The 24,123-nt window shown below is 45.6% G+C and overlaps 1 protein-coding gene and 1 long non-coding RNA gene across 2 annotated transcripts in view; one reads left to right on the plus strand and one right to left on the minus strand.

Annotated features, from left to right (window-relative positions):
- On the plus strand, positions 1 to 9,134 carry LOC117546697. Its single transcript, XR_004569063.1, has 2 exons — positions 1 to 228; positions 6,960 to 9,134. It is a non-coding gene; the product is annotated as an uncharacterized LOC117546697 (long non-coding RNA).
- Positions 9,064 to 24,123, minus strand: part of LOC117546690 (histone demethylase UTY-like) — a 26,097-nt gene continuing 11,037 nt past the window's right edge. The window contains 22 exon segments of the mRNA XM_034217013.1: positions 9,064 to 10,201; positions 11,087 to 11,257; positions 13,368 to 13,494; positions 13,578 to 13,719; positions 13,839 to 14,026; positions 14,136 to 14,250; positions 14,353 to 14,501; positions 14,609 to 14,683; positions 14,783 to 14,844; positions 14,944 to 15,149; positions 15,232 to 15,337; positions 15,479 to 15,608; positions 16,382 to 16,563; positions 16,565 to 17,224; positions 17,680 to 18,045; positions 18,299 to 18,406; positions 18,576 to 18,647; positions 18,749 to 18,874; positions 21,870 to 22,007; positions 23,055 to 23,274; positions 23,409 to 23,507; positions 23,938 to 24,064. Of these exon segments, the coding sequence (XP_034072904.1) occupies positions 10,172 to 10,201; positions 11,087 to 11,257; positions 13,368 to 13,494; positions 13,578 to 13,719; positions 13,839 to 14,026; positions 14,136 to 14,250; positions 14,353 to 14,501; positions 14,609 to 14,683; positions 14,783 to 14,844; positions 14,944 to 15,149; positions 15,232 to 15,337; positions 15,479 to 15,608; positions 16,382 to 16,563; positions 16,565 to 17,224; positions 17,680 to 18,045; positions 18,299 to 18,406; positions 18,576 to 18,647; positions 18,749 to 18,874; positions 21,870 to 22,007; positions 23,055 to 23,274; positions 23,409 to 23,507; positions 23,938 to 24,064 (3,599 nt within the window). The 3' untranslated portion in view covers positions 9,064 to 10,171.

The following is a 24,123-nucleotide window of genomic DNA, read 5'->3' on the forward strand; positions in this document are numbered from 1 at the left end:
GGTGGAGGCAGCAGCGCTCGCTTCTCCGGCTGTCCATTGATCAGTGGAGAGGTTGGTATAGACTTAAAAGATCAGTGGAGAGACTGGTGGAGAGCAGAGAGAGAGGGATGGAGAGGATGGAGGAGGATACTGGGGATGCAGCAAGAAAAGAGTGTGTGGAGAGACAGAATCCGAGAGGCAGATCACGGCGTCTGTCCTGGGGTTTAACAGCCTGGATGAAGCCCGCTGGTAAGCACTTCATGTTTTATTTGTCTGTGTGTCTCGTATAGTGCCCATGTTTCGGTGTTGTGCCACTGCAGAGAGAGAGGGGGATGCCAGGTGTTTGTCTCCTCAGTGCAGCACGCAGCAGGAGTACAAATCTTCCAGGCGTCCTTTTTTTCCACTGCAGACAAACCCATTCAGTCTGTTATCTGTTCAATTAAAAGCAGCGGCAGAGGCGCTCCGGGCTGCTTCTGCCGCCGCCGCTGCTGCTGCAGGATCCATTCAGTCTGTGTGTTATAGGGTGTGTGTGTGTGTGTGTGTGTGTGTGTGTGTGTGTGTGTGTGTGTGTGTGTGTGTGTGTGTGTGTGTGTGTGTGTGTGTGTGTGTGTGTGTGTGTGTGTGTGTGTGTGTGTGTGTGTGTGTGTGTGTGTGTGTGTGTGTGTGTAAGGGTGGGGAACATCACACACACTTCGGTGCATTTTCAAGTTGAGGGAAAAGAGGAGTGATTTTCCCCAGGTGCATGGATTCAGTGATGTGACAGGCTTTACATTGCGTCCTCAATAAGTCACCATACAGGACAGTAAACATATTGCAGGTAATGTGGGAAATCTGCAGTGATTTCATCTCAAATTCATGCAAGAGAAATGCACTTTTGGGTCATTCTTGTCTCTCATGTGATAATATTTCTATTTTGTACACTAGGTAATTGAATTGTGGTTATAATAAAGAGATAGCTGCAGTGGAGCGTGATGCAGTGAGTCCTATAATGACCCGTATAACCACCATTCAGAACCAGATCGTGCTTTAATTTATATTTGAATTGATATCATTTAATATAGAATGTGTTTGATTGCGTAAGGTGTGTTAAAATAGCCAACAAATGCACATATGCAACTATTTTATTTACTACAATACAGATTTTTTTATTTTCAGAGAATATATCGCGTAGAAAACGTCAAATTTAAATATGTTTTATGTCAAAAACAACAACTTTACTATCCTAACTGATTACAAATCTTGCCAATTAACTCCCTTATTTGAACTTGTGGAATTGAATGGGATTCAGCCTCAACAGCCCATTAGATGCAGGGATTGGATCGTCTTTCTTTAATGAACTGATTTGATGCAACATTGCCTCTGAGCTCCTCTTCATCACACGTTGTGTATATTGAGGCCCATACCCTCCTCATCCGCCCCCTCGGAGGTCCCCGGACCCCAGCTTGTGCACCCCTGAGCCAGGCGGCAGCTGAAGAATCCCCCTTATGATATGGAGGCAACGCGCGTTGACGTGTCGCGCTGCGCTTCCGACCACTAGTGTCGGTATGCTCTCCTGCGCACACTCTCACAACACACTCTCACACGGGGACATGCGGCCAGCAGACGCAGCCACGGTAAGTGGATACACTTTTCATTCGGCGCTTTATCTCCCCGTGGGGGTGAATTCACTTTCCCCAGCCTCGGTGTGTGCTTGTTGTTGGAGAAACGGGAAGTTTAAACCACTTTTCTCTCGTTTCGTCGCCACCGTTCCGCCGAGCCTCTCCATGCAGATTGCGCAACGCGGCGTTTGATCGGAGTGAAAAACGTGAAAACAAATCGGGATTGTTGTTTTCATGCAACACTAGTGTCGACACTAACAACTCACTTTGACCGAAGTACACCTCATCATCTTGGGTATGCTTTGCTTTGCCATGCGGGGAGCACATTCCTCTCTCTGCACTTGGATCAAAACGCGTTTTAACGCACCAAACGTTCGTCGTCGTTATTTGTTTAATTTACATAAATCCACTCACTAGTGCTTTTCTTTCCCCCAACTTTATGTTTTTGAGGGCAAAGTGTTGCTGGGTCCCGTGTGTGTGTGTGTGTGTGGGAGTTGGGGGGGTCAATGCGCAAAGTGTGTGGTCTCCAAGCTCTCCACCCCCGCAGATACGCACGGTTTTGCGCGCATACACACACACAGCCACACACACGCGCGCGCACACACACAGGCTCAGTCTGTCACGGTGTCTCCGGGTCTCAGGAATGCGCCCGGCGTTTTTCTCTGTATTTTTCACATTAAGAGCAGTTTGGGAAGCCGCTCTGAAAGCCGCTCTCTGAACCGCTGCCAAGGTAGCTGCGTTAAATCATATACTTCCGGGTACGCATTTCAAAATAAGAGTCACTTACACTACAGATGTTAAAAAGGGAAATACATGTACCTTTTCAATGAGAATCTTGTGTGTTATAATGAAATACTTTGACATGTTTTTACTAATTATTTGCATAATATGTTACTACTTGCCAAGAAAAATCTTGTGTTTACCGAAAAATATCCAACAATCTAACAATTGTCTTACCAATATTTCACCTCCAACAGCCTTCATGCTATAAATAGTGGAACTAAAGCTATATAAACTGTTTTATTAACACATTTCCACAATATTCTTTTGATCTGTTAGCAATGAAAGGCTGTAATATTGCAGGTATGAGACTAGTTTTTAGTTTCTTAAAAATGCAATTTATTCAAGTATGACACAAAAATAGATGCTTTTAATTTGTTAAAAAGTGTTTGAAGTGTATAAATGAAATATGTTGGCACTAAATACTGTTCAAACGTATTCCTATAGGTAATTCTTTAAATACATGTTTTTCACAATATGTTACCATTTGTCTCGTTTTAAAATATGACTCTAGAAATAGATGCTTTTAATTTAAAGGAAAACTGTCCCCTGGTTTCCGGTTAGTTTTCTGCTAGCTTGAAAGCTGTACAGAGGAAGGGGGGTAGCCCCTCTCTGGGGAGGAGAGAGGGGGAAATTCTTGTGTTTTTGGTATGCGATTACCCAGCGGAGAACCCATGACTGAAGGGGGGGGGGGGGGGGGGAGGAGGAGGAGGAGGAGGAGGAGGAGGAGGAGGAGGAGGAGGAGGAGGAGGAGGAGGAGGAGGAGGAGGAGGGGACATGGATTGAGTTTAGGATACATTCCTCGCCTTCCTCTTTAAGTTAACAACATTATTGGAGCTGCTGACATGTTGCCTCCTCACAGGACACCCATAAGCTCCCAGCTGATGCACTACAAACTGGACAGTGGTCAGAAAAGTCCAAATGGGGATACCATAGAAGAAGAAAAACACTCATTATTGAGACTACATTACGCTTATAAATCAACCTGCGGTGAAATATAAATCTGGGGCTTGAAAAAAAACCCTGCTTTCCAAAAAATAGATGAATAATTCTGCCATTTTGTACCCTAACTTCCATAAAACATTTCCATTGATTTATATCAAATCATTAGTCCCTGCCACAGGTGGTCACACACACACACACACACACACACACACACACACACACACACACACACACACACACACACACACACACACACACACACACACACACACACACACACACACACACACACACACACGCTCGGCTTTGACTTCAGAAACACAGTGTTATTACATCTGACATATTAAATTGGGCTTAGCCACGTTTGCATAAAACCAGCGGCGCTCTGCCTGTTCTTCAGCATCTCTGTCGAAGCCTGTAATCGCCCACTCGCTAATGACAATTACTATAATGGACTGATTGTTGGATTATACCACCAAAGTGGTTTTAGCGCACATCTGCATAATTGTTCTTAGCATATACGTGTGCCTGTGGGCTGCTGGCTGCCATTAGCTGCTGCAGAGTGATGGAGGCTCTGACGGCTGGAGAACAGCGGCACATTGTGAGCCAACTGTGTGGGAGTTTGGAGTGTGGAAACGCACCGAGCATTGTCTAATGAAACAATGCTTATAGATTACATTTGTGCTTGATTGATGCACGGGGGCTGAGCAGCTGTACGAGAGGGAGGAAGTTTACTTTAGGGGCCCTTGAGCCAGGCAGCAAAAAAAATGCTACTTGTGAATAATGCAAAGGGCCAATCACTCCCAGGGTGCATCATGTCTAGCCATCTTTATCAAAAAAATCATATTAAATCAAATGAAATGCATTACAAAGTTGATAGATCAGCATTTGAAAGACTTTATATGTGGAAACAAACTCTTAAGTGTATTTTAAAGTCCCATCTCTCAAATGTAAAAAGCAAAGCACAGCCTTTGTGCAAAAGCTGGACCACAATGATATAAAAGTGACTTTTTTTACATTTACGCCTCATCAATCAATCAATACCCTTTAAAAGCTTTGATATCAGGAAAAGCAACTCTTAAGTGAATACTCATCGTGCAAAAGCTGAAACACAATGTTGGGATGCGTCCTGTGACAGCCTTTCAGAAGAGTGAAGCTAGCGTCACATGACCAACAGATGGACGGATACATCCGTAGTACATGGGGGGCTGTAGCAGCGTGGGCCAGATCAACAGCTGAACCCAGCTTTCCACTAACAGTCTCTGTTTAGACATGCAGCGAGGGGAGGGGGGAGGGGGGGGGGGGCAAATCTGTGCACCACTTTTCCTCCAGCAAAATGTCTTAATCAAATTCTAAACAAAAGACGAAGTTACTGCCAGTGGATACCTGCACGACTGTTGCTTCATCTGTTGAAAGCAGGCCACACACACACACACACACACACACACACACACACACACACACACACACACACACACACACACACACACACACACACACACACACACACACACACACACACACACACACACACACACACACACACACACACACACACACACACACACCTCTCCTCTTTTTTATCTGAACAACACTCTGTGCTAATTACTCTCCGTTTCCATCGCAACGGGTAGCACCTCTTTTTTTTGTTATCTTGGTTAGGCTAATCGCAAACATGCCTCACACATCTTCATCGAGGCGACAGCTTGTATTGTCGAGTGGATGGCTTTCGAGGAGAAAATGATAATTATCCTTCAAAATATATCAGGAGTTTCTGATTCTTAAAAAGGAGGAAAGATGTAGCTTTATTTGATATAATCAATATGAGGTTGCACATGCAGTACAAGAACTTTGTTTTGCATGTATATGTGCTTTAAGTCAGGTATTTTATTATACCAGATTTGCATTCCTAGCGCTGCCAGAACAGATGGAACAGCAATTATTACAATAAATTATTCATATTTTATCGAGCAGAGATAGAAATGGTTGATTCGGTGAGGACAAGTTATTATAAAAGGATGTATTCATCTGCCCCTCTCAGCCGCATGTGCTCCGGGTGTTACACATTAGACTCACTTTGACACAGTCACACGTTTCCTTATAGTAACTCGAGGGGTCTGAGAACCAGCAGTGGTAATTACATGGGGGGAAACGACACTGGATTGGATTCAAGGAGTTGCGTCTTTAAGTCAAAACTGAGGGACGGAGGTGCAGAAACGAGAGAGGGTTAGCCTGAGAAAACAAAAAAAGGGGAAATGATCGGGGCCTCAGGGGCCCTCGGCTCATTACTCATTAAACACACAGGAATGTTGTGCGTCTGCGGAGCGAAGTGAGGCTTTAAACATTCAATGCAAAGGATTGACTCTCTTTAAACTCCATTCATTATATAAAAAATGCACAAATAGGAATTTCCTTTTTTCAATACTACAGATTCAGCTCACATTACACCACAAATGTGCATTAACATCACAAAAAAAGGTGTTTTGTTCTCTTAAGTCCATATTACCGTGACATCAATCCACATTAAATATGACGTTTTTACAAAAAAAATTGTAAAAATTAGGATCCGATAAACCCTTCCTTTTTGCACATGCCTTAATGCTACATTACCCTCAATGACCCGGGGTTTTGTGAATGGGCAGCAGGATGCTCTGCCATTGGCTGAGAGTGACAGCCAATAAGGGAGGATCACTTGCAACAGAGTGCATGAATGAAAGACATTTTTAGAGGTCAGGGCCCGGTGTGTGTGCGTCTGCAGGTGTGTGAGTCTCACACACTGACCTACTTGGTTTATTGCAGGCATCTGTACATAGCTGTGGGGAACGCAGGCAGACAATCGTCCCGGTTTAAAATTAGCAGTCATGGCCACCTGTCTGTTTCTCACAAAGGCGGAAACAGCAGAGCAGGCAGGGCAGCGATGGAGGGAACAGGAAGGAAGGAGAGGCATTGATCACACTGCTAGTTGAACTCCTCCGTCGGTCTTTCTCTCCTGTTTTCCCCCACTGCGACACAGGGAGACATTGTTAGGAGGTCTGGATTTAAAGAGGAGGGGGGGGGTTGCTGGTGGTCTGGGCCAAGCAGAGTTCACATACCTCTCTGCTGGATCACTGCCAGACTTCACAGAGCATATAGGTGGAAGATATATGGGGAGACTTAAAGGACTAGAGAAATGTTTTGGGACTGAACCTCTTGAGTTTTGTATGCACTGAAACATCACGTTATCAAACTATAATTGTCAATGCACATTCTTTCTGCCACCTGCATCCCCTACCCCATTTCTCCCCCTCTATCACTGTATCATAAAACTCTAGTTTCCTGCCTTTGTCGCTTCAGGCAGCCAACAGGAAGTGGTCATCTTCTTAACTGATGAAGACTTCCTGCTCTGAAACTGGCATCTTGTTTCCTAGAATCACGAATTTCCAGCCCACACTTGGGTTTGATCATGTGTGTGCCTCCGCCAAAGTAAAAGAGTGTGTGTATAGAGAGTCATACAGTATTGCAAGAGCTTCATATCAGCTATGCTTTATGGCCACCAAAGATTTAAGCTTTTATTACTGCTGTTGGATTCTTAATTTCCCGACTGAGCCGTCTTGTGTGCAGTCAGATTTCTCTTATGATCATAAAGTGGTTCTGATCACCAACCTGTTTTTCTTCCAGGACTCCTGACAGACTTCAAACAGCAGATGGACACTCCAGGAAAGGCGTCGGAAAGTCCTCCATCGTCCATCTGTGACAGTCACAATGGTTGCGCAAAGGACGGCCATCTTGGTTTCAGCGCAGGAGCAGAGGGAGTGTACGAAGCTTAAAGGCAATAAGGAAGATTGGAAGAAAAAAGGCAGTTTAGCTTCTTTGCCACATGCACCTAAACCTTTAAATGCTCTTTTTTAATCTGTAAATATTAATTAATCCGATGCTTTAATACTACATCTTGCAAGCAATATGTTTAGCTCTGTGAGGCTGTACTTACATCCTGCAGTGCTATGAGCGAAATGCTAACCACAATACTGACATGCTTAGCAATAATTAAAGATAAGATAAAAATAAATTAGTCCCTGTGGGGAAATGTAGGTTTATCTTTTTAGTTCAACTCATCAGCAAGCTAACAATTGCTTATAAGCACCTAAACATAAACTGTAGCTGAGAACAACACAAGCTGTAGGTAAGATCAATGCATCAGCATGCTAATGTTTACTAATAGCACCAAATAGTATTTTTAGCAGTTTAACTGAAGCCATGAAGAGCTTATCGACTGCAAAATACTTTTAAATTGTTTTAACGACCATCATTTACAGCTGTGTTTTCCAACATATTTGGCTGGTGAGCACTTATAATAAAGTAATCTACTGGACAGTGTCACATATTTGGCAAAACATGTATGGGTCAAAGTGCAAGTGGGAAAGGGGCTTGTCAACTGGGTAGCTAGCAATCTTCCTCTTCTTATGTCAAAGACTGTTTATGGTTAAATAAACACCTATTTGACGTTTTTTGTATCTAAACTATATATTAAAATCCACATCCTCACCTGCATCAATAGCCAACACTGCTGACACCTGGGGGACCAGCTTGCTTGTCATATTCCAGGAAGAGGAACTGTTTAATTTCGGACCAATTGCTGTTATGATTTGACTTTCCCCCCACGATATCATCACTTTTAAACTCGGGTATGTGTGTTGGATGTAATGTTTAGCGGTCACTTAATAGTAACCACATGTGTGTCAAGTGTCGTTCTAAAACAACGAGGATGGAGGGAGAGCGAGGGGTAGCGGGTTATGAAGCCCGCCAACAGCGAGTCTCCATCGGTCCTGAATTCACCTGCTGCTGCCCTACCTGACCGGACTCAACGCTGTGTGTGTCCGTCAGGAAACACGCTGTTTACAAATAGTTCCGTGTAAACATTTACTGATAAACCGCACAACAAGATAGACATTTAATATCGACATTGTAGTGCCGAGAGACGGGAGTCGGAGTGAATTATGTCAATCAGTGATCACTTCAACATACAGATGTAATTTAAATAACTTCAATGTTACCTCGTATTTTTTAACTTCATATACCCGTGTTTTATCTAGATAACGATAAATGTGTGCAATTTATTATAACGTTTTGTATGGTTACAGGGACTGTTGCAAATCTAAGCAGCTAATTAACATCATATTATTATTATTTTTAAAGAAACGCCATTAAATATGTTTTTCACTCACGGAGGGGGAATGGGTAGGGTGTGGTTTGGAATTGGCCCGAAGTGTTTCTCTTCTAAACTTGCTGTCTTGAATGATATGTACCTGCCAGGTGGCCATTTTGGCTCCGTGTGGTCACAGGGTGCCCAGCAGTTGCTCAGTAGTCAGTGTAGATCCTGCGGGGCTGGCAGCAGCTACATCTGGCTACTGGGTCTCTGCTGGCATCCATCACATCCACTGTTTATTAATGCATTCTGTAAAGACATGAGTGTTTTTCATGTATTTCAGACACTTCGGCTTTTGATTTCCACAGAAATGTGTTGCATGTGAAGACTGCATATGAAGAAATGTTATTATGAATATATATTAAAATGACATTTTGAGACACTGGGTGAGGTTTGAACCTGGCATACAGTGTAGGATGCTGTGTGTGTCAGTCTACAGCTACATTGTCTGCTGGGTTTCATACCTTTACTCATAAACATCGATGTTTTACAAGTGTTTGTATTGCTTATGTACTGTAAATGATACCAAATGATCATGTTAAAGTATTGTGTTGTGTTTGAGGAACCAAAAAACACGGATAATTTGACAACTTTGTGTTTATTGACTCATCATAAAACATTCTTCAAACAATAAAACAATTTTAAATGTCCGTTTCTGTACAATGCTTGCTAAGCAATTTTATTTATATATAGAAAATGTACGAGGAGTTGTGTTAAAATGACAAAACTCCTTCAAATTTTAATGGCAGGTACTCTGGAAAAAATAACAGCATTCCATCAACAAATATTTTCAAGCAATAAATATGTATTTATAAATAGTGTAAATTTACATCAAGATTAGAAACATAACGAAACAAAAATCACAAATTATTCCATAACGCTATGTGCAACCCATTCTCTTTGTGACTTGGCTAGTACGTATTTTTTTTAACTCAATTTTTCCTTTTTTAACCTAAGAAACAAAACAAGACAAAGATAAAACATAAAAGCCGTAAAAAGAAAAAAAGAAAGAAAATCACCTTCACATTACACATTTTTTTGGGGGAGATTTTGCTGTCCAAAGAGTCTTAAAATGACTATCTACCATAGAAAAAGACCAAGTTAGGCTAGTGCTCCTTAGAAGGGGTAAAGATTTTGGGGGGAAATTCAGTAAATCAAACATTTTATCCAGAATAAAAGAACGAAAAAGAAGGAAGAGAGAGAAAGCTTGTCAAGTCAGTAGTCTTTTACGGGGTGGTGTTGCCAGTCGTGACAGTTAACAAGTATCTACAAAACATTTTCATTAAGAACCCCCCTGTTCCCAACCGTTTTTGATTAAGTCCTCCATTAAAACAGGGCTGAACCATTGTCAGTAGAGGGGGCTGGGAGGTGGGGGGGAGAAGAGAGTCCTGTGAGCTAGCTCGGTGGCGCCCCCCTCTGGAAGGGCCCCCAGCACTTTCAAACAGGTTGCATAGACAGACACACTCCGTCCGGCCGTCGCGATGGAGACCAGCCATTATGGCGGGGGTGGGGTTGGGGGGTGAGGGTGTGAGGATGGGGGAGACGGCCTTGGCTTTCCTGAATATCAGAAATGGTCCGTAGATGTTTTTGTTTGTTCGTTTTAAACAAAACAATATCTTATTACAAGTTCCTGTAAATGGGCTTCACATGGCTCCACAGCAGAAGAAGAAGGAGGCGTCACCTAATGTCAAGATGAAGATGAGTGAAGAGGAGGGGCCTGGGGAGGAAGAGGACAAGATCATTAGTCGTTGAAGTCATAAGGAATTAAATACCAGACAAGTATTTCACTTTTATAGCAAGTTGTTCTGCAGGGTTTTTTAAAATACACATTTGTCTCAGGGGGTGATACCCTCTGTCCTTAGAAGTTTGCAGGAAAACCCAAGAAACTCCACAATTAACGGGGAAAAATGTAATAAATGCAATAGATGTTGTGCGTATGGATTCTAAATGACATTACATATTAGAAGCTTTTATCCAAAGCGATCCCAACAGGATCCCCACAGGAGCAATTTGGGGTGAAGTGTCTTGCAGGGACACAACGACATGCTGACTGCAGTGGGGTTTGAACCTGCGCTCCCCTGACCCTAACACTAACGCACTAGTCCACTGCGCTACACGCCTCTAATAGTATACATTTGATTGAAAAAGATCATTTGAATATATATATAAACCAGATTCCTTCTTCATTAGCATTTTGTAGTGGCTTACAAACTGTATTATGACAATTAGTGGCAATAAACATCTAGCTTTCAGTTGTGATGTTGTTGGACTGCATCTTTAAAGAGGTAATAATAATCCTTAAGTGCAAACTAAAGTAAAATTCTGACATAGGCATGTCTACGGTTGTAGGAACGGTGAATGTCACTAAGTGGAGATTTTGGTAGTAGTCTTTGTTTATAATATTATTATTTCAAATGTTGTGATTAATTATGTATGGATAAATAGTGAATATAATCATCTGTGTTAAATAAAAGTGTCTGCTAAATACTATGTAATGTAATGATAAAATAACATTCCACAGAAACCATTATTTATGAAGTTTATTCATGATTCTACTTTATTTTGAGAGAGGTAGCAAGCGCCCCTCAGAGTTGAGACTTACTAATGTGAACTGGTCGTAGACCTGCATCATGTCGTCCATGCGGTGCTGCTCCAGCACCACGAAGTTATCCAGCGTGGCGCTGCCTTTCCGGGCGCAGTCCTGGCAGTGCACCACGTACTGCTTCTTGGACAGGAGCTCGCGGCGCACAAACAGCAGGTTGAACACCTCCACCTGCACAGTATACAAACACACAGGCATATTAGAAAGAGCTCCGATTGAATGGCTTTAATGCCGTTCTATTAAATGGCGGCGCTCAGCTTTGATTTGTGAGTTTGAATGGAGCAGAGGCTGCAGTGGTAATGTCATCCAGGGACAGATCCTGGAGCTATAGACGGTGCATAATACACTCCTTTCCAGGACACAATGGCAGCAGACGTTTAATTGAAAATGGACACATTTCTGCTAAATAGCTGAAAGCCATGCATTCAATAAAATCCATTTAGCATGCCCGTTAATTAGCGCTAACAAGGCAGCCTTTTAATACACTGTTCATGGACCAACTGAAAAGGTAAAGTGCAGCGTTGTGGCATTCATGTGTGAACTAAGTGAATTTTAATTCTATACACGCATCTACTGAAACAGTTCAGCTCTACTCCCACATAATGTTTTAGACATCTTGTATACAGTGGGGCAAAAAAGTATTTAGTCAGCCACCAATTGTGCAAGTTCTCCCACTTAAAAAGATGAGAGAGGCCTGTAATTTTCATCCTAGGTATACCTCAACTATGAGAGACAGAATGAGAAAAAAAAAAATCCAGAAAATCACATTGTCTGATCTTTAAAGAATTTATTTGCAAATGATGGTGGAAAATAAGTATTTGGTCAAAAACAAAAGTTCATCTCAATACTTTGTTATATACCCTTTGTTGGCAATGACAGAGGTCAAACGTTCTCTGTAAGTCTTCACAAGGTTTTCACACACTGTTGCTGGTATTTTGGCCCATTCCTCCATGCAGATCTCCTCTAGAGCAGTGGTGTTTTGGGGCTGTCGCTGGGCAACACAGACTTTCAACTCCCTCCAAAGATTTTCTATGGGGTTGAGATCTGGAGACTGGCTAGGCCACTCCAGGACCTTGAAATGCTTCTTACGAAGCCACTCCTCCGTAGCCCGGGCGGTGTGTTTGGGATCATTGTCATGCTGAAAGACCCAGCCACGTTTCATCTTCAATGCCCTTGCTGATGGAAGGAGGTTGTCACTCAAAATCTCACGATACATGGCCCCATTCATTCTTTCCTTTACACGGATCAGTCGTCCTGGTCCCTTTGCAGAAAAACAGCCCCAAAGCATGATGTTTCCACCCCCATGTTTCACAGTAGGTGTTCTTTGGATGCAACTCAGCATTCTTTCTCCTCCAAACACGTCTAGTTGAGTTTTTACCAAAAAGTTCTATTTTGGTTTCATCTGACCATATGACATTCTCCCAATCCTCTTCTGGATCATCTAAATGCTCTCTAGCAAACTTCAGACGGGCCTGGACATGTACTGGCTTAAGCAGGGGGACACGTCTGGCACTGCAGGATTTGAGTCCCTGGCGGCGTAGTGTGTTACTGATGGTAGCCTTTGTTACTTTGGTCCCAGCTCTCTGCAGGTCATTGACTCGGTCCCCCCGTGTGGTTCTGGGATTTTTGCTCACCGTTCTCGTGATCATTTTGACCCCGCGGGGTGAGATCTTGCGTGGAGCCCCAGATCGAGGGAGATTATCAGTGGTCTTGTATGTCTTCCATTTTCTAATAATTGCTCCCACAGTTGATTTCTTCACACCAAGCTGCTTACCTATTGCAGATTCAGTCTTCCCAGCCTGGTGCAGGTCTACCATTTTGTTTCTGGTGTCCTTTTGTCAAAGGACACCAGAAACAAAATCGCTTTGTTCTTGGCCATAGTGGAGTTTGGAGTGTGGCTGTTTGAGGTTGTGGACAGGTGTCTTTTATACTGATAACGAGTTCAAACAAGTGCCATTAATACAGTTAACGAGTGGAGGACAGAGGAGGCTCTTAAAGAAGAAGTTACAGGTCTGTGAGAGCCAGAAATCTTGTTTGTTTGTAGGTGACCAAATACTTATTTTACCGAGGAATTTAGCAATTAATTCATTAAAAATCCTACAATGTGATTTCCTGGATTCTTTCCTCCCATTCTGTCTCTCATAGTTGAAGTGTACCTAGGATGAAAATTACAGGCCTCTCATCTTTTTAAGTGGGAGAACTTGCACAATTGGTGGCTGACTAAATACTTTTTTGCCCCACTGTACATCTATGCTGAAAGGCGGCCGGTGCGTTCACTGACCTCACAGATGGTGCAGTAGTGGGCCGGCTCGTCCCGGGTCCTCGGCCTCAGCACCGTCTCCTTGCCTGCTGTCGCCAGAGCTTCCTTCACCCACTGGCACTGCTTCAACGTCCGCAACAAGCAGTACCTGAGACCAAAACACGTTTAAAATAAATCCAGCCTGTGCAAACTTTAAATATAAACCACCCAGCTGCTGATTCTGTGACTCACTTGATCATCTCGAACAGCTTGTGGTCGGACACTTTGATGTTGCGCGCCATGTTCCAGGAGAGGTGCACCATGGGAACCATTGACTTGACACTCTGGAGCTTGTTCCACTCGTAGCGCTCCACGGCAAGCTTGTACTGGTGGGCTGAAAGAGCATGAAGGAAACAGGATGTCATCGCGAAGGAAGACGCATTAAAAATATGTTAAGAGCATCCCCTTCACGATTTAGAACCATTATCCCATATCCCATAATTCCATGCGTACCGGTGAGAGGTCCAACGTTCCAGGCGATGTTGTTGCACCACCCGATGGCCTGAACCCAGTGCACGGTGCCGGTGTTCAGCCACACCAGGTCTCCGGGCCTCTGGATGAAGCGGTACACGGGCACGTCCGCCTCGTACAGGTCCTCCAGGTTGGGCCACCACGAGCCCATCAGGAAGTTGATGTTGTTCCTGCAGGGGGGGAGAAGTAGAGACAAAATAGATGTATGAACCTGAAAATGAGCACACTAGGGCCCCTTTAAGGACAGAGGGTGTTATGTGTGTTTAGAGCTCGTCTTACTTTTCACAGAAGTTGCTCATCACTCCCCAGTAGGGCTCCGGTACGGCAAACCATTCGCAGTCTCCTGGGCCGATGTTGATGTTGACCGCACAGAAGTTGTTGTGTTCCTGGTGACCTGGAGACAAACAGAAACATGTTTAAATGTAATAATCCACACAATAAAACGTAACCTTCAACTGCAGTAATCACAGAAAAGAGGTGTTTAGTGTGTATTGACCTGCTATCCTGCTCCCGGGGACCTTCATGTAGAGCTGCACTGTGTTCATGCCCAGTATGGTGTGGCCCACGTGGCTCAGCAGGTTGCCGGCGGAGACGACTCGAGCGAAGGCCGGGAGCTTACTGAGCTCCTGGAGCTGCTGTTTCCACCTGCAGGAGAGAGGAGAGGTCATTATAAAGAGTGTAATCAAGTTGAAATGCTTTGCTGATTGTTTTAAAGCTTCTTAACAATCCGAACAATCCAGATGAGTACTCACTTCCTCTCGTCCGACACGTCGATGTTGGTTCCAAACTTGATGTGCTTTAAGGGTCCCCTTCTTTTGCGTGCAACACTGAAAACACAAAAACTATTTACAATAGCAATATGGAGCTTTTAAATGTGGATAAATAATACTAATAAAAGGTTATTCAATATAAAAAACATGGTGTACCTCTCTGCTGACGCTGGCTCTGTGTCCGAGGGCTCCTTTAGTGCCTTCTTCTCATTCTCCTCCTGAAAACAAACGCATTAAAACAGCAGCACTTCAATTACTTTGTTTCATTCAATGTCCAATTTTCTTTTCCTAAGTGGGACACGTATAGCATCACTGACCCGCAGGGACTCCTGGAAGGACGCCGCCTGGTACTGGGCGTATTTGGCAATGGTGGTGTGGGCTCGGGCGCTCTCGCAGCGCCACATTTTCTTGGTGCCGGCTGGGTCCCAGTTCTCATCGGCGGGCTGCGAGAGCTGCGTCCAGACCTCCACCAGGTGCTCCGGGTTGGCCTCCACCAACGTCTTCGTGGAGAAAAGACCCAAGTCTGCAGAGAGACGGGAAAACATGATTAAAACGCTGATGTGTTTGTGATTCAAGGGAAGGGAATATGTAAACTAAGCATTTACCCAGTTTGAGTGCTCCAGCCAGTCCTCTGATGACGGTGACGGGGTTGGAGGGGTTTGTGCAGAACTGGTGCAGGGGGGGGAAGAAAGCGTCCCTCTTGTTCTCCAGCTGCTCATCAGACAGGAAACAGGAAGATAAAGGAAAAAGAAAATGACCCCCTGCTTTAATGAACAAGACTCATCAGGTAAAAAGAGTTTCTCGCACTTCCTCAGCCTGACATTTATCGTAAACTGTTAGGGTAATACTCACATAGATGCTCGGTGTGGGGGGGTTGAGCTTGTCTTTGGGCAGGGCTGGTGAGGGTGGAGGGGGCAGCCGGGGCGGGGGGCACTTATCGAGGAGGATACTGCTGTTGGAGAGACCATTCCTCCCCAGGTTCCTGCACAACATGTTATAAGTTAAACACCAGCAGACACACCCTTCCTCTGATCTCACTCTTCCAACATTTGTATATTAGCTACATGCAAGGGGCAGCCACATTTGACCAATTACATGTCAAATAGGGGATAATTCACTTCCATTTGATAGACTGACTGCAGCCAAATGGAGGAATCTGTTCACCCGAGTGATCTGCGCTGAGTAATATCTGCATGGCAACAAGACTGCCCAGTAGCCTTCAGTGTTAACAGTTACATAATGATCTGCCTTCGGTTGTGCAGTTACTCTGAAACGCCACCGGGAGGAGACATCTCCAAAACAATCCTGCTCTCATCATCAGATCAACAGCTAAACACACCCCCTTTCCCTCCCCCCCTCCCTCCTCCCCTCCTCCCCCCCTCCCTCCCCTCCCTCCCCCCCCCCCCCCCCATTTACCTTAATGAGGGCACAAATGTACAGTACGCAACATTTCATACATACCTTTCAGACGTTGCATGCATCTTATCGCATTCAGGCTAACCCATTTCCATTCATCTACACCATTTTTGTTTGTACCTTGCACAGTTCAAACCCAGCCCTGTCTGTGCTTAAAATGCATCAACGCAGCCTAGATTTTAAAACATTGCTTCTTAGGATGTTAGAAAAAGGAGAAATTGCCAAACGCTGTAACTCCAGTGCAGACTCCTTTAGTCAACACCATCCTTTCCCCTGCCCAGAGGCTGGAAGGATCTGATGCACCTGCAGGACACCATCATGTGAATAAAACAGTCTCACCTGCAGGCCTTCAGCACGTCTGTGGAGCTGGGGTAGATGGATATCGAAGATGAGGAAGAGGACGAGGAGGAGCTGTGTGCGTGAGGAGGCGTAGCTTTGAGACTGGTGACGGCGGGGGGCTCGGCCTTCAGCGGGCTCTGAGAGTCCTCGGAGATTCCTCCTTTACCGTTACCGTTCACGGCGGGCGCGGTGGACGTAGCGGGGGGGGGCGGCGTTGGCGGGGCTGTGTGCGCCCGCCTGTGTGTGTTCTGAAGATTTGGGGGAGGGCGTGGCGGTGGATATGGCAGAGATGGGCGAGGAGGCGGCCGAGCTGCCCTGCGCGTGGGGGGTGGAGGGCAGGGCGGCCGGGTGGATGTTGTTGACTTTCTTGTCTGAGGTGGTGGACGAAGTCCCTTGCGACGGCCCCTCCCCCCCCTCAGGGCCCTTCCCCCCCGCCAGCAGGGCAGATAGTCTAGGATTGTCTGCGCTAAGGCTCGGCTTCTCGCCGCCTTCCGCCCCCTTGCCGTCCTCCGAGTGAACGTGATTGGTTAGTCCGTCCTCCTGCGTCGTTTTGCCATCAGCTGACGGCGGCGTTTTGCCCTCGGGGCCCCCGTTGCCGAGGGAAGCTGCTGCCGTGGCGATGGCGGCTGCGGTGTTGCTATCTTTGGTAGCACCAGGTGCTGCTCCACCTGAGGTAGAGGAGAAGGGGAGGGAGGGGGGGGACGGGAGGTGGTTGTGAGGCTGCGGTCGTGGCGATGGGGCGTTAGTGGAATGTCCAACCTGATTGTTGGGGGTCTGGGAGTGAGACGGGAGCCCCTCACTACTGGAGCCCGATGCATGGGGAACACACCCCTTCTGAAGCCCCTGCAGGGAGGAGAGAGCAACTGTTACACATTGGTAGCGCTCCAATACATAGTACATGCTAGACTAAGGAGCGGGACATCTCTAAGCAGTGTATCAATCACAACAAGATGGCCAGCTAACCAATCAGAGCAGACTGGGCTCTGGTTTCAGACAGAGGGTGAAAAGAGGTGCTGCAGCACAGGCAGTATGAGAACAAAAAGAGCTTTTTGAACATTAAAGCATGGAGACATGTAAATAGAAGAATAAAATAATAGTTTTGACTCTTTCTATTATTACATGTGCTACTTACATACCGTAGCTCTGTAAAAGACATTGGGGTTGTGCATTAGAATAGCTTTACAGCCTTCATTACATCTCTTCTTAGTGTTGCTTTCAACAATAGGTCAGTAGGATACATTAGAATCATCTTATCCACTTGTTGGAGAACAGGCAGTGATTAGAGGGTGGAGTCTGACCTGAGAGGAGTTTAGGTGCAGGGCCGGGCGCAGCGTGGCGTCCTGTGTTTGCGCGCTTGTGCAGGTGTGAGGTAGCAGTGCTGCGTCGCCGCTGCCGGCAGGCTGCAGGTAAGGCACGTCTCCGTTGGGTCCTGTGGCCGCGGGCCCCGACTGATTATTACTTCTGTTACTACTGTCGACCGCGGGGAGGGGGTCTGAGTGTCCGTGTGGACCAAGGCCCACGGGCCCGTTGGCCAGAGGCGGGCACAGGGGCCGTTGGGGGCCCAGGTGGGGCCGGAGGCTGGGGTTGGGGGAGGGGAGGGAGTTGGTGGTGGGGCCGTTGGGGAGAGAGGGGCGCACCTGACTTCCTGAGGCATTCTGTCTCATCTGGAAATGAAAGGATCACATCAAATGAAGTTGATGCAGTGTGTGTGTGTGTGTGTGTGTGTGTGTGTGTGTGTGTGTGTGTGTGTGTGTGTGTGTGTGTGTGTGTGTGTGTGTGTGTGTGTGTGTGTGTGTGTGTGTGTGTGTGTGTGTGTGTGTGTGTGTGTGTGTGTGGTGTGTGTGTGTGTGTGTGTGTGTGTGTGTGTGTGTGTGTGTGTGTGTGTGGTGTGTGTGCGCGAGGCAGCAGTATATTTACCTGGTGCTGGTGCTGCTGCATCATGGTGAGCTGAGCCTCCAGCTGTCCCAACATCTGCAGCTGGGGGGGCTTCAGGGTCGCTCGGTTACTCCGCAACTGTTCCAGCACCTGCGGAAGCACAGCAACAATGATATTAAAATATTATAAATAGAGAGGTGCATGATGAAGTATTTTTGTAAGCTAAGTCGTAGAATTTAGCAGATTTTTACTTCTAACATGGTGCATAAAAACGCATTTTGATTTTGATTGGAAATCAAGTGAAAAGTGTGTTACTAACCTGTAATTTCTGCGGGGAGAGGTACCAGTTGGGGACTGGCTGCTGTGGGGGGTTACTGACCCATGAATCTCCCTGAAAAAAAAACACATGAGTAAAGAGTGAAGATCTGATACGGACACGGTACAGATGACCCCCCCGCCTGCTGTGAGAGGAAGCAGCTTCCTGTGGTTTACCTTGCCCGGGCTGGAGGCTCTCCTCCTCTTGGCGGGGCAGGACGGGTCCTCTGCTTGGCCCAGCGGACCCACGTGGGGGGGCAGAGAAGGGCCCCCGCCCTCTGCACTGTGATTGGGCTTACAAGCCTGGAGGGGAAAGGGGAAGGGGGGGTTGGCGGGAACGCAGGCAGCAAAAGAAAACGTAAGGAGGAAAGAAAAAAAACGTAAATGGGAGGACGTAACAAAAAGGTCATGGGGGACAAGAAGAGGTTGGAGAAAAAAGCAATCAAGCGTGTTTATTTAAGAAAAGAGAGGAGACAAAGCAAAGCGAGGGATGGAGAGTAGGAAAAAAGAGAGAGAAGGAAGAGCAATTCTGTGATTGGGTGTTGGCGCTTCAACAGACAAGCAGAGCAAAAACACTGGTGTGGATCGGAAGCTGTGACCTCATAGGGCAGCGCCAGCCCCGAGGAGATCTGTCACTAACGCTGGGTATCACACCTGCAGCCTCCTCAGGACTCCTGATGTTCTCCTTATTGCAATTAAAAGACAATATGAAGCAGCTTTCCAGAGTACACTTAGCACGTGTGACCTGACACTGGCCTTAGCTCTGAGGGAGATATATGAGCCATGAAAGCCCAAGAATTAAAAGAAACAAGAATAAAATGGCGTTGTAAACCACTGCTACTTATTGTTTTCCATTTGTTTTTGCGTATTTGTTTATATTTGTTCAGAATGTGTGCTTGCCTTTTTCATTTAATATATACAATTTATCTAAACATCAATATAATAAGAGCCATGAATCGTCTACTACACTTATAACTAGGGTTGGGAACCGAAACTCGGTTCCAGATGAGAACCGATAAGAAAATGCCGGGTACCGGGTACCCATACAAAATACACAATTTCGGTTCTGCTTAACGGTTCCTAAACGCGGTAGACCCTGTATTCCAGCGGGTCCGTCTGCACCGCGGTGCTGCGGTGACCCGGTGGAATACAGGGCGGACCTGGAGAATCACAGAACGGCCGGTCGTCAGCGGGCCGTTGCCCGCCGGCTCGGTACGCTGACGGCCGGCACCGCCCTTCATTTTTTTAAACGGCATCATATAAATTGCGCTGACAGGCGACAGAGGTCCACAGTTGCCCCGCAGCGATGCTCCCCCGCCCTCCCGTAGACATTTCACGAGCTCAGTCACTTCATAACACCAAAGATAGGTCGCGGTAAACACTCTGAAGTGAGGCTCCACTACACTAAAAAAGAAAAAGAAAAGGCAAAGTGTAATGCCTGTTAATAGCTTGCCACAGGCAAAGCTCAGTTAAAATAAAGCACAGCTATTGTGCAATACATTTGTATTGCATGTATATTTTTTAGTAACAATTTCAGTTAAAGCTTTTAAGAATAAATATATTTTTGTTATCTAAACGTTTGACCTCTTTATTTTACAATTTTGGAATCGAAACGGGGAATCGATAAGAACCGGAATCGATAAGCAGAACCGGAATCGAAATCGGAATCGATACATTTCAAACGATACCCATCCCTACTTATAACACTGCTAGGTTTGAGAGAGGAAAATCTAAACCAAAATAAATGTTTTTTTATCCATCATGTACGTCCTGGTTCCCGCTGGAAGAGGCCTCAGAGTGAATTGACTCTCACCAAAGTCAACACACACACACACACACACACACACACACACACACACACACACACACACACACACACACACACACACACACACACACACACACACACACACACACACACACACACACACACACACACACACACACACACACACACACACACACACACACACACACACACACACACACCACACACACACACACACACACACACACACACACACACACACACACACACACACACACACACACACACACACACACACAGTTAGACAACAGTGATCACACACACAAACATGGAGCTACTCGCTTCTACTGTGTGATGGCCGTGAAATGAGTGAAGTGCTGATGAGACACTAGGGGGCGTCGCTGAGCAGCTGCAGGACATCTAAGGTCAACTACTGAGAGGGAGGGGGAGGAGGGAGGGAGGAGGGGGTGGACAGAGCCAATGGGAAGCCGGGGTTCGGGCAGCACGACCTCACCGATCACACAGGGGCATCAAACGCCAATGAGTGTGAGAATGATCACAAACACAGCCTTCCAATTAGAGCACTATATATCAGATTAAGAGCAGTGTGGTGCAGGTAAGCAATTACAAACTGATTTTTTAATCAACTGCAGGGGCAAGGGAGGAGGAGGGGGGGTAATCCTGACATTGGATTACAACCAGGATTAATAGCAGGAGAAATTGAATGGGAAAGAATTAACAAAAGTGCTTTTTCTGTTTTTAGCGTGATGGGTGAAGCCGACGGCGCTGTGGAGAAGACAGGAAGTGCAGGGCTGGGTAACACTTGGCTGGACCCCTACTCACTTTAAAACAGATGCCATAAAGCAGCCATGACCTGGACTCTTTACATAGAGAGTGTTTAAAAAGGCGATTTCTGTCAATTAAATCCAAATCAAAGGGAAATAGAAAAAGGAAAAAAATCCTTTTGTTGTTGTTTGTTTTTATCATTGTGTTTGGGTTACATGAAATAAATAAAAATAAAGATTATAACTGGTAATTGGATGAATAGTAATGTATAGTAATCTGTACTTGTATAAATGTATGTTTGACCTTTTCTTGCTTTTAGCCGTGGAAATTGGTATATGTATATATATGCAATTTTGTTTATTTATGTGTGTATTTATATACATTCATAAATACATCTAGCTCCTAAGTTTCAGCTCAAATGCAGAAATATTTGGGTCCCTGACCAAAATTGTTGAAATTGGATGATAACGGGAGGGACCTTTATGCTTTCTACCCTCCCGCTGCGCTAATATTGAATTAGTAGCATTAAAAAAAAATGTATATTATATATTTGGCGGCTTCTTTAGACATCTGATTGTGGCGTGCAGCTCAACTGTTACCCATCAGTGTGGACGACAGTGCATGCGCGTGTGCTGACCTGCAGGTCTGTGTTCGCTCACTGTAAAGGGAGGGAGGAGGAGGAGGAGGAGGAGGAGGAGGAGGAGGAGGGGTGGGGGGTGTAAGTTGCTCTATCTGGTCTCTCACCTGCTGTGGTGCACTGCTCAGGCCTCCCTGCCTGGAGGTTAGCTCAGCGGGGATTGGTAGACTCCATGCCTCCTCAATAAGAGGGAGCATTTTACTTTTACCCTGTAGGCTACTGAGCTGGGGGTTACTCAACTGAGCCTAGGGGAATGGAAAACGACGTGAAAAATAAAATAAATAATAAAACACTTTTTGGTAGGAAATTTAAAAAAAAACGATGACCTCAAAACAATGATCAGCAATGGTAAAGAGGTTAGAGACACAAAGCTAGGTTGTGTCTCTGTTGGCTGGTCACCTGCGCCGTGTACAGCATCAACCACACATGAATGACATTCAGTAACAGTAATCGCACAGGCCCATTAACACAAGCCTCGTCAGGAGCTTGTCTTAATGCCATGGACGTATGCTAAATGTAACATTCCTTCATGCATATGTAGAGGGAAATGACATTGGCTTGGACAAAAATATAGATGAATAAATCAACACATGAGATATGGGGATTATCAGAGCCCCGGTTGTAGCATGTAGCATTAGCTTCCCCAATCAATCTGCTTGATACGGTTATGTTTTATTCAAAGTAAGAGACCTTCATATATTTTGGACGCTGGGTTTCCTATGCGTTCAAAAGCTTCCTATGATCTTATCCCATCTCAGTGGAATAGTATCTAAAATTATTCAACACAGTTGTTGCACTGGGAAACCTTTAGTAGGGTTAAGAAGAAAAAGAGGGGTCCTCTCCCAAAGATCTCCATTACATTCCCAGCATGCATAGGGAGTTCCACCATTAGAGAAAATGTCAGTTAGTGTTTAGTTGTCATTGTGTGGCACTACCTGCATGTCCATATTCCACGTGTGATGCTACACACAGCTGTGGATTCACCCCACAGCCAGCAGCATCAATAAGGGATGTCCCAAGCTCATAAATGGATCTGTATCTGCTGTATAAATCTTTGTTTGTCTGCCAGCTGGCGAAATAAATCACGCCCAATTGAGCTCTTTGGAAACACTGGAAGTCAACAGTGAGCGAGTGACCCCGCGGAGCGTGCAAATTAAATGAACCGCAGCCAGCCGTTTCAATTAAAGCCGTGACAGCGTGGCAGTAAGTGCTTCATGGGGACATCCCTACTTCTCAAACAATAGATTATCAAATCGAATCCGCTGTATGGGCACCTCCTGCTCTCCACCCACCTGCAGGCATTTGATGCGGTGTGTCAGCGCCGTGGTGTTGGTGCAGCCCTTGCTGCGCGTGGCGTTGATGTAGCACTTGATGGCGTCGTGCGGCTGGTTGCAGGACTCGTACAGCGTGCCCAGGTCCATCCAGGCGGCCGAGTGGCTGTGGTCCAGCTGCACGGCGCAGATGTAGGCCTGCAGGGCGTCCATGGGCTGGTTCTGCTGCTGGTACAACACCCTGAGGGGGAGGTGTTGATGATGGTGACAACAGTGTTCAATTTGACTACATAAACATTTCACTGCACAGTATTTATTTGATGTTCTTTGGATGTGTTTCCTCCACACACTTGATGATGTCTCAGCAGCTCTTACCCTATAGAGCACCAGGTATCTGCGCTGGCCTCTGATTTGTCGATGGATTGCCGATAGGAGATGAAGGCGTCCTGGACTTTCCCGATACTGGAGTAGCACCTGCAGGAGACACGGGCTTTGAGAGGTGTGCTACAAACACAGAGCTTCTTTATACACAGACCTACATTGAAACATTAACAATGTCTCTGTTCTTGTTTTTCATTTGTTTCGTCAACTGTGCTGCTGACTATCTTAGCCAGGACTCTCTTGGGTTGTCATTTCAAGTGATCAAGGTTGTTTTTCTTCTTCAACCCCTTAATCTCATCAACAACATTGAACATTAGATACTGACCTTATGTCCAGCTTAAATGTAATGTAATGAAAGAAGGCCAGAGAACTCCAAGAGAAATATAATCATTTACCACAAGCTCCCTGCAAATCTTACATGACATCCTCTTCTGATGTGTGTGTGTGTGTGTGTGTGTGTGTGTGTGTGTGTGTGTGTGTGTGTGTGTGTGTGTGTGTGTGTGTGCGTGTGCGTGTGACGTACCTGCCCAGGAAGTACCAGGACTGTCCGGAGTTGGGGTCGGCCTCTAGAGATTTCTGCAGACACTGGATGGCATAGCTGTCCCTGCTGGCTCTGTCCCCGAGCTGCTCCACTGTGTGATGCATCCAGCCTGGAGGACAAAACCAAATCCTTTCAGCTCTGATTTTATGGAGGTAAATGACACGTGGC

This window comes from Gymnodraco acuticeps, unplaced genomic scaffold (genome assembly GCF_902827175.1).
Source record: "Gymnodraco acuticeps unplaced genomic scaffold, fGymAcu1.1, whole genome shotgun sequence".
Taxonomy (NCBI): domain Eukaryota; kingdom Metazoa; phylum Chordata; class Actinopteri; order Perciformes; family Bathydraconidae; genus Gymnodraco; species Gymnodraco acuticeps.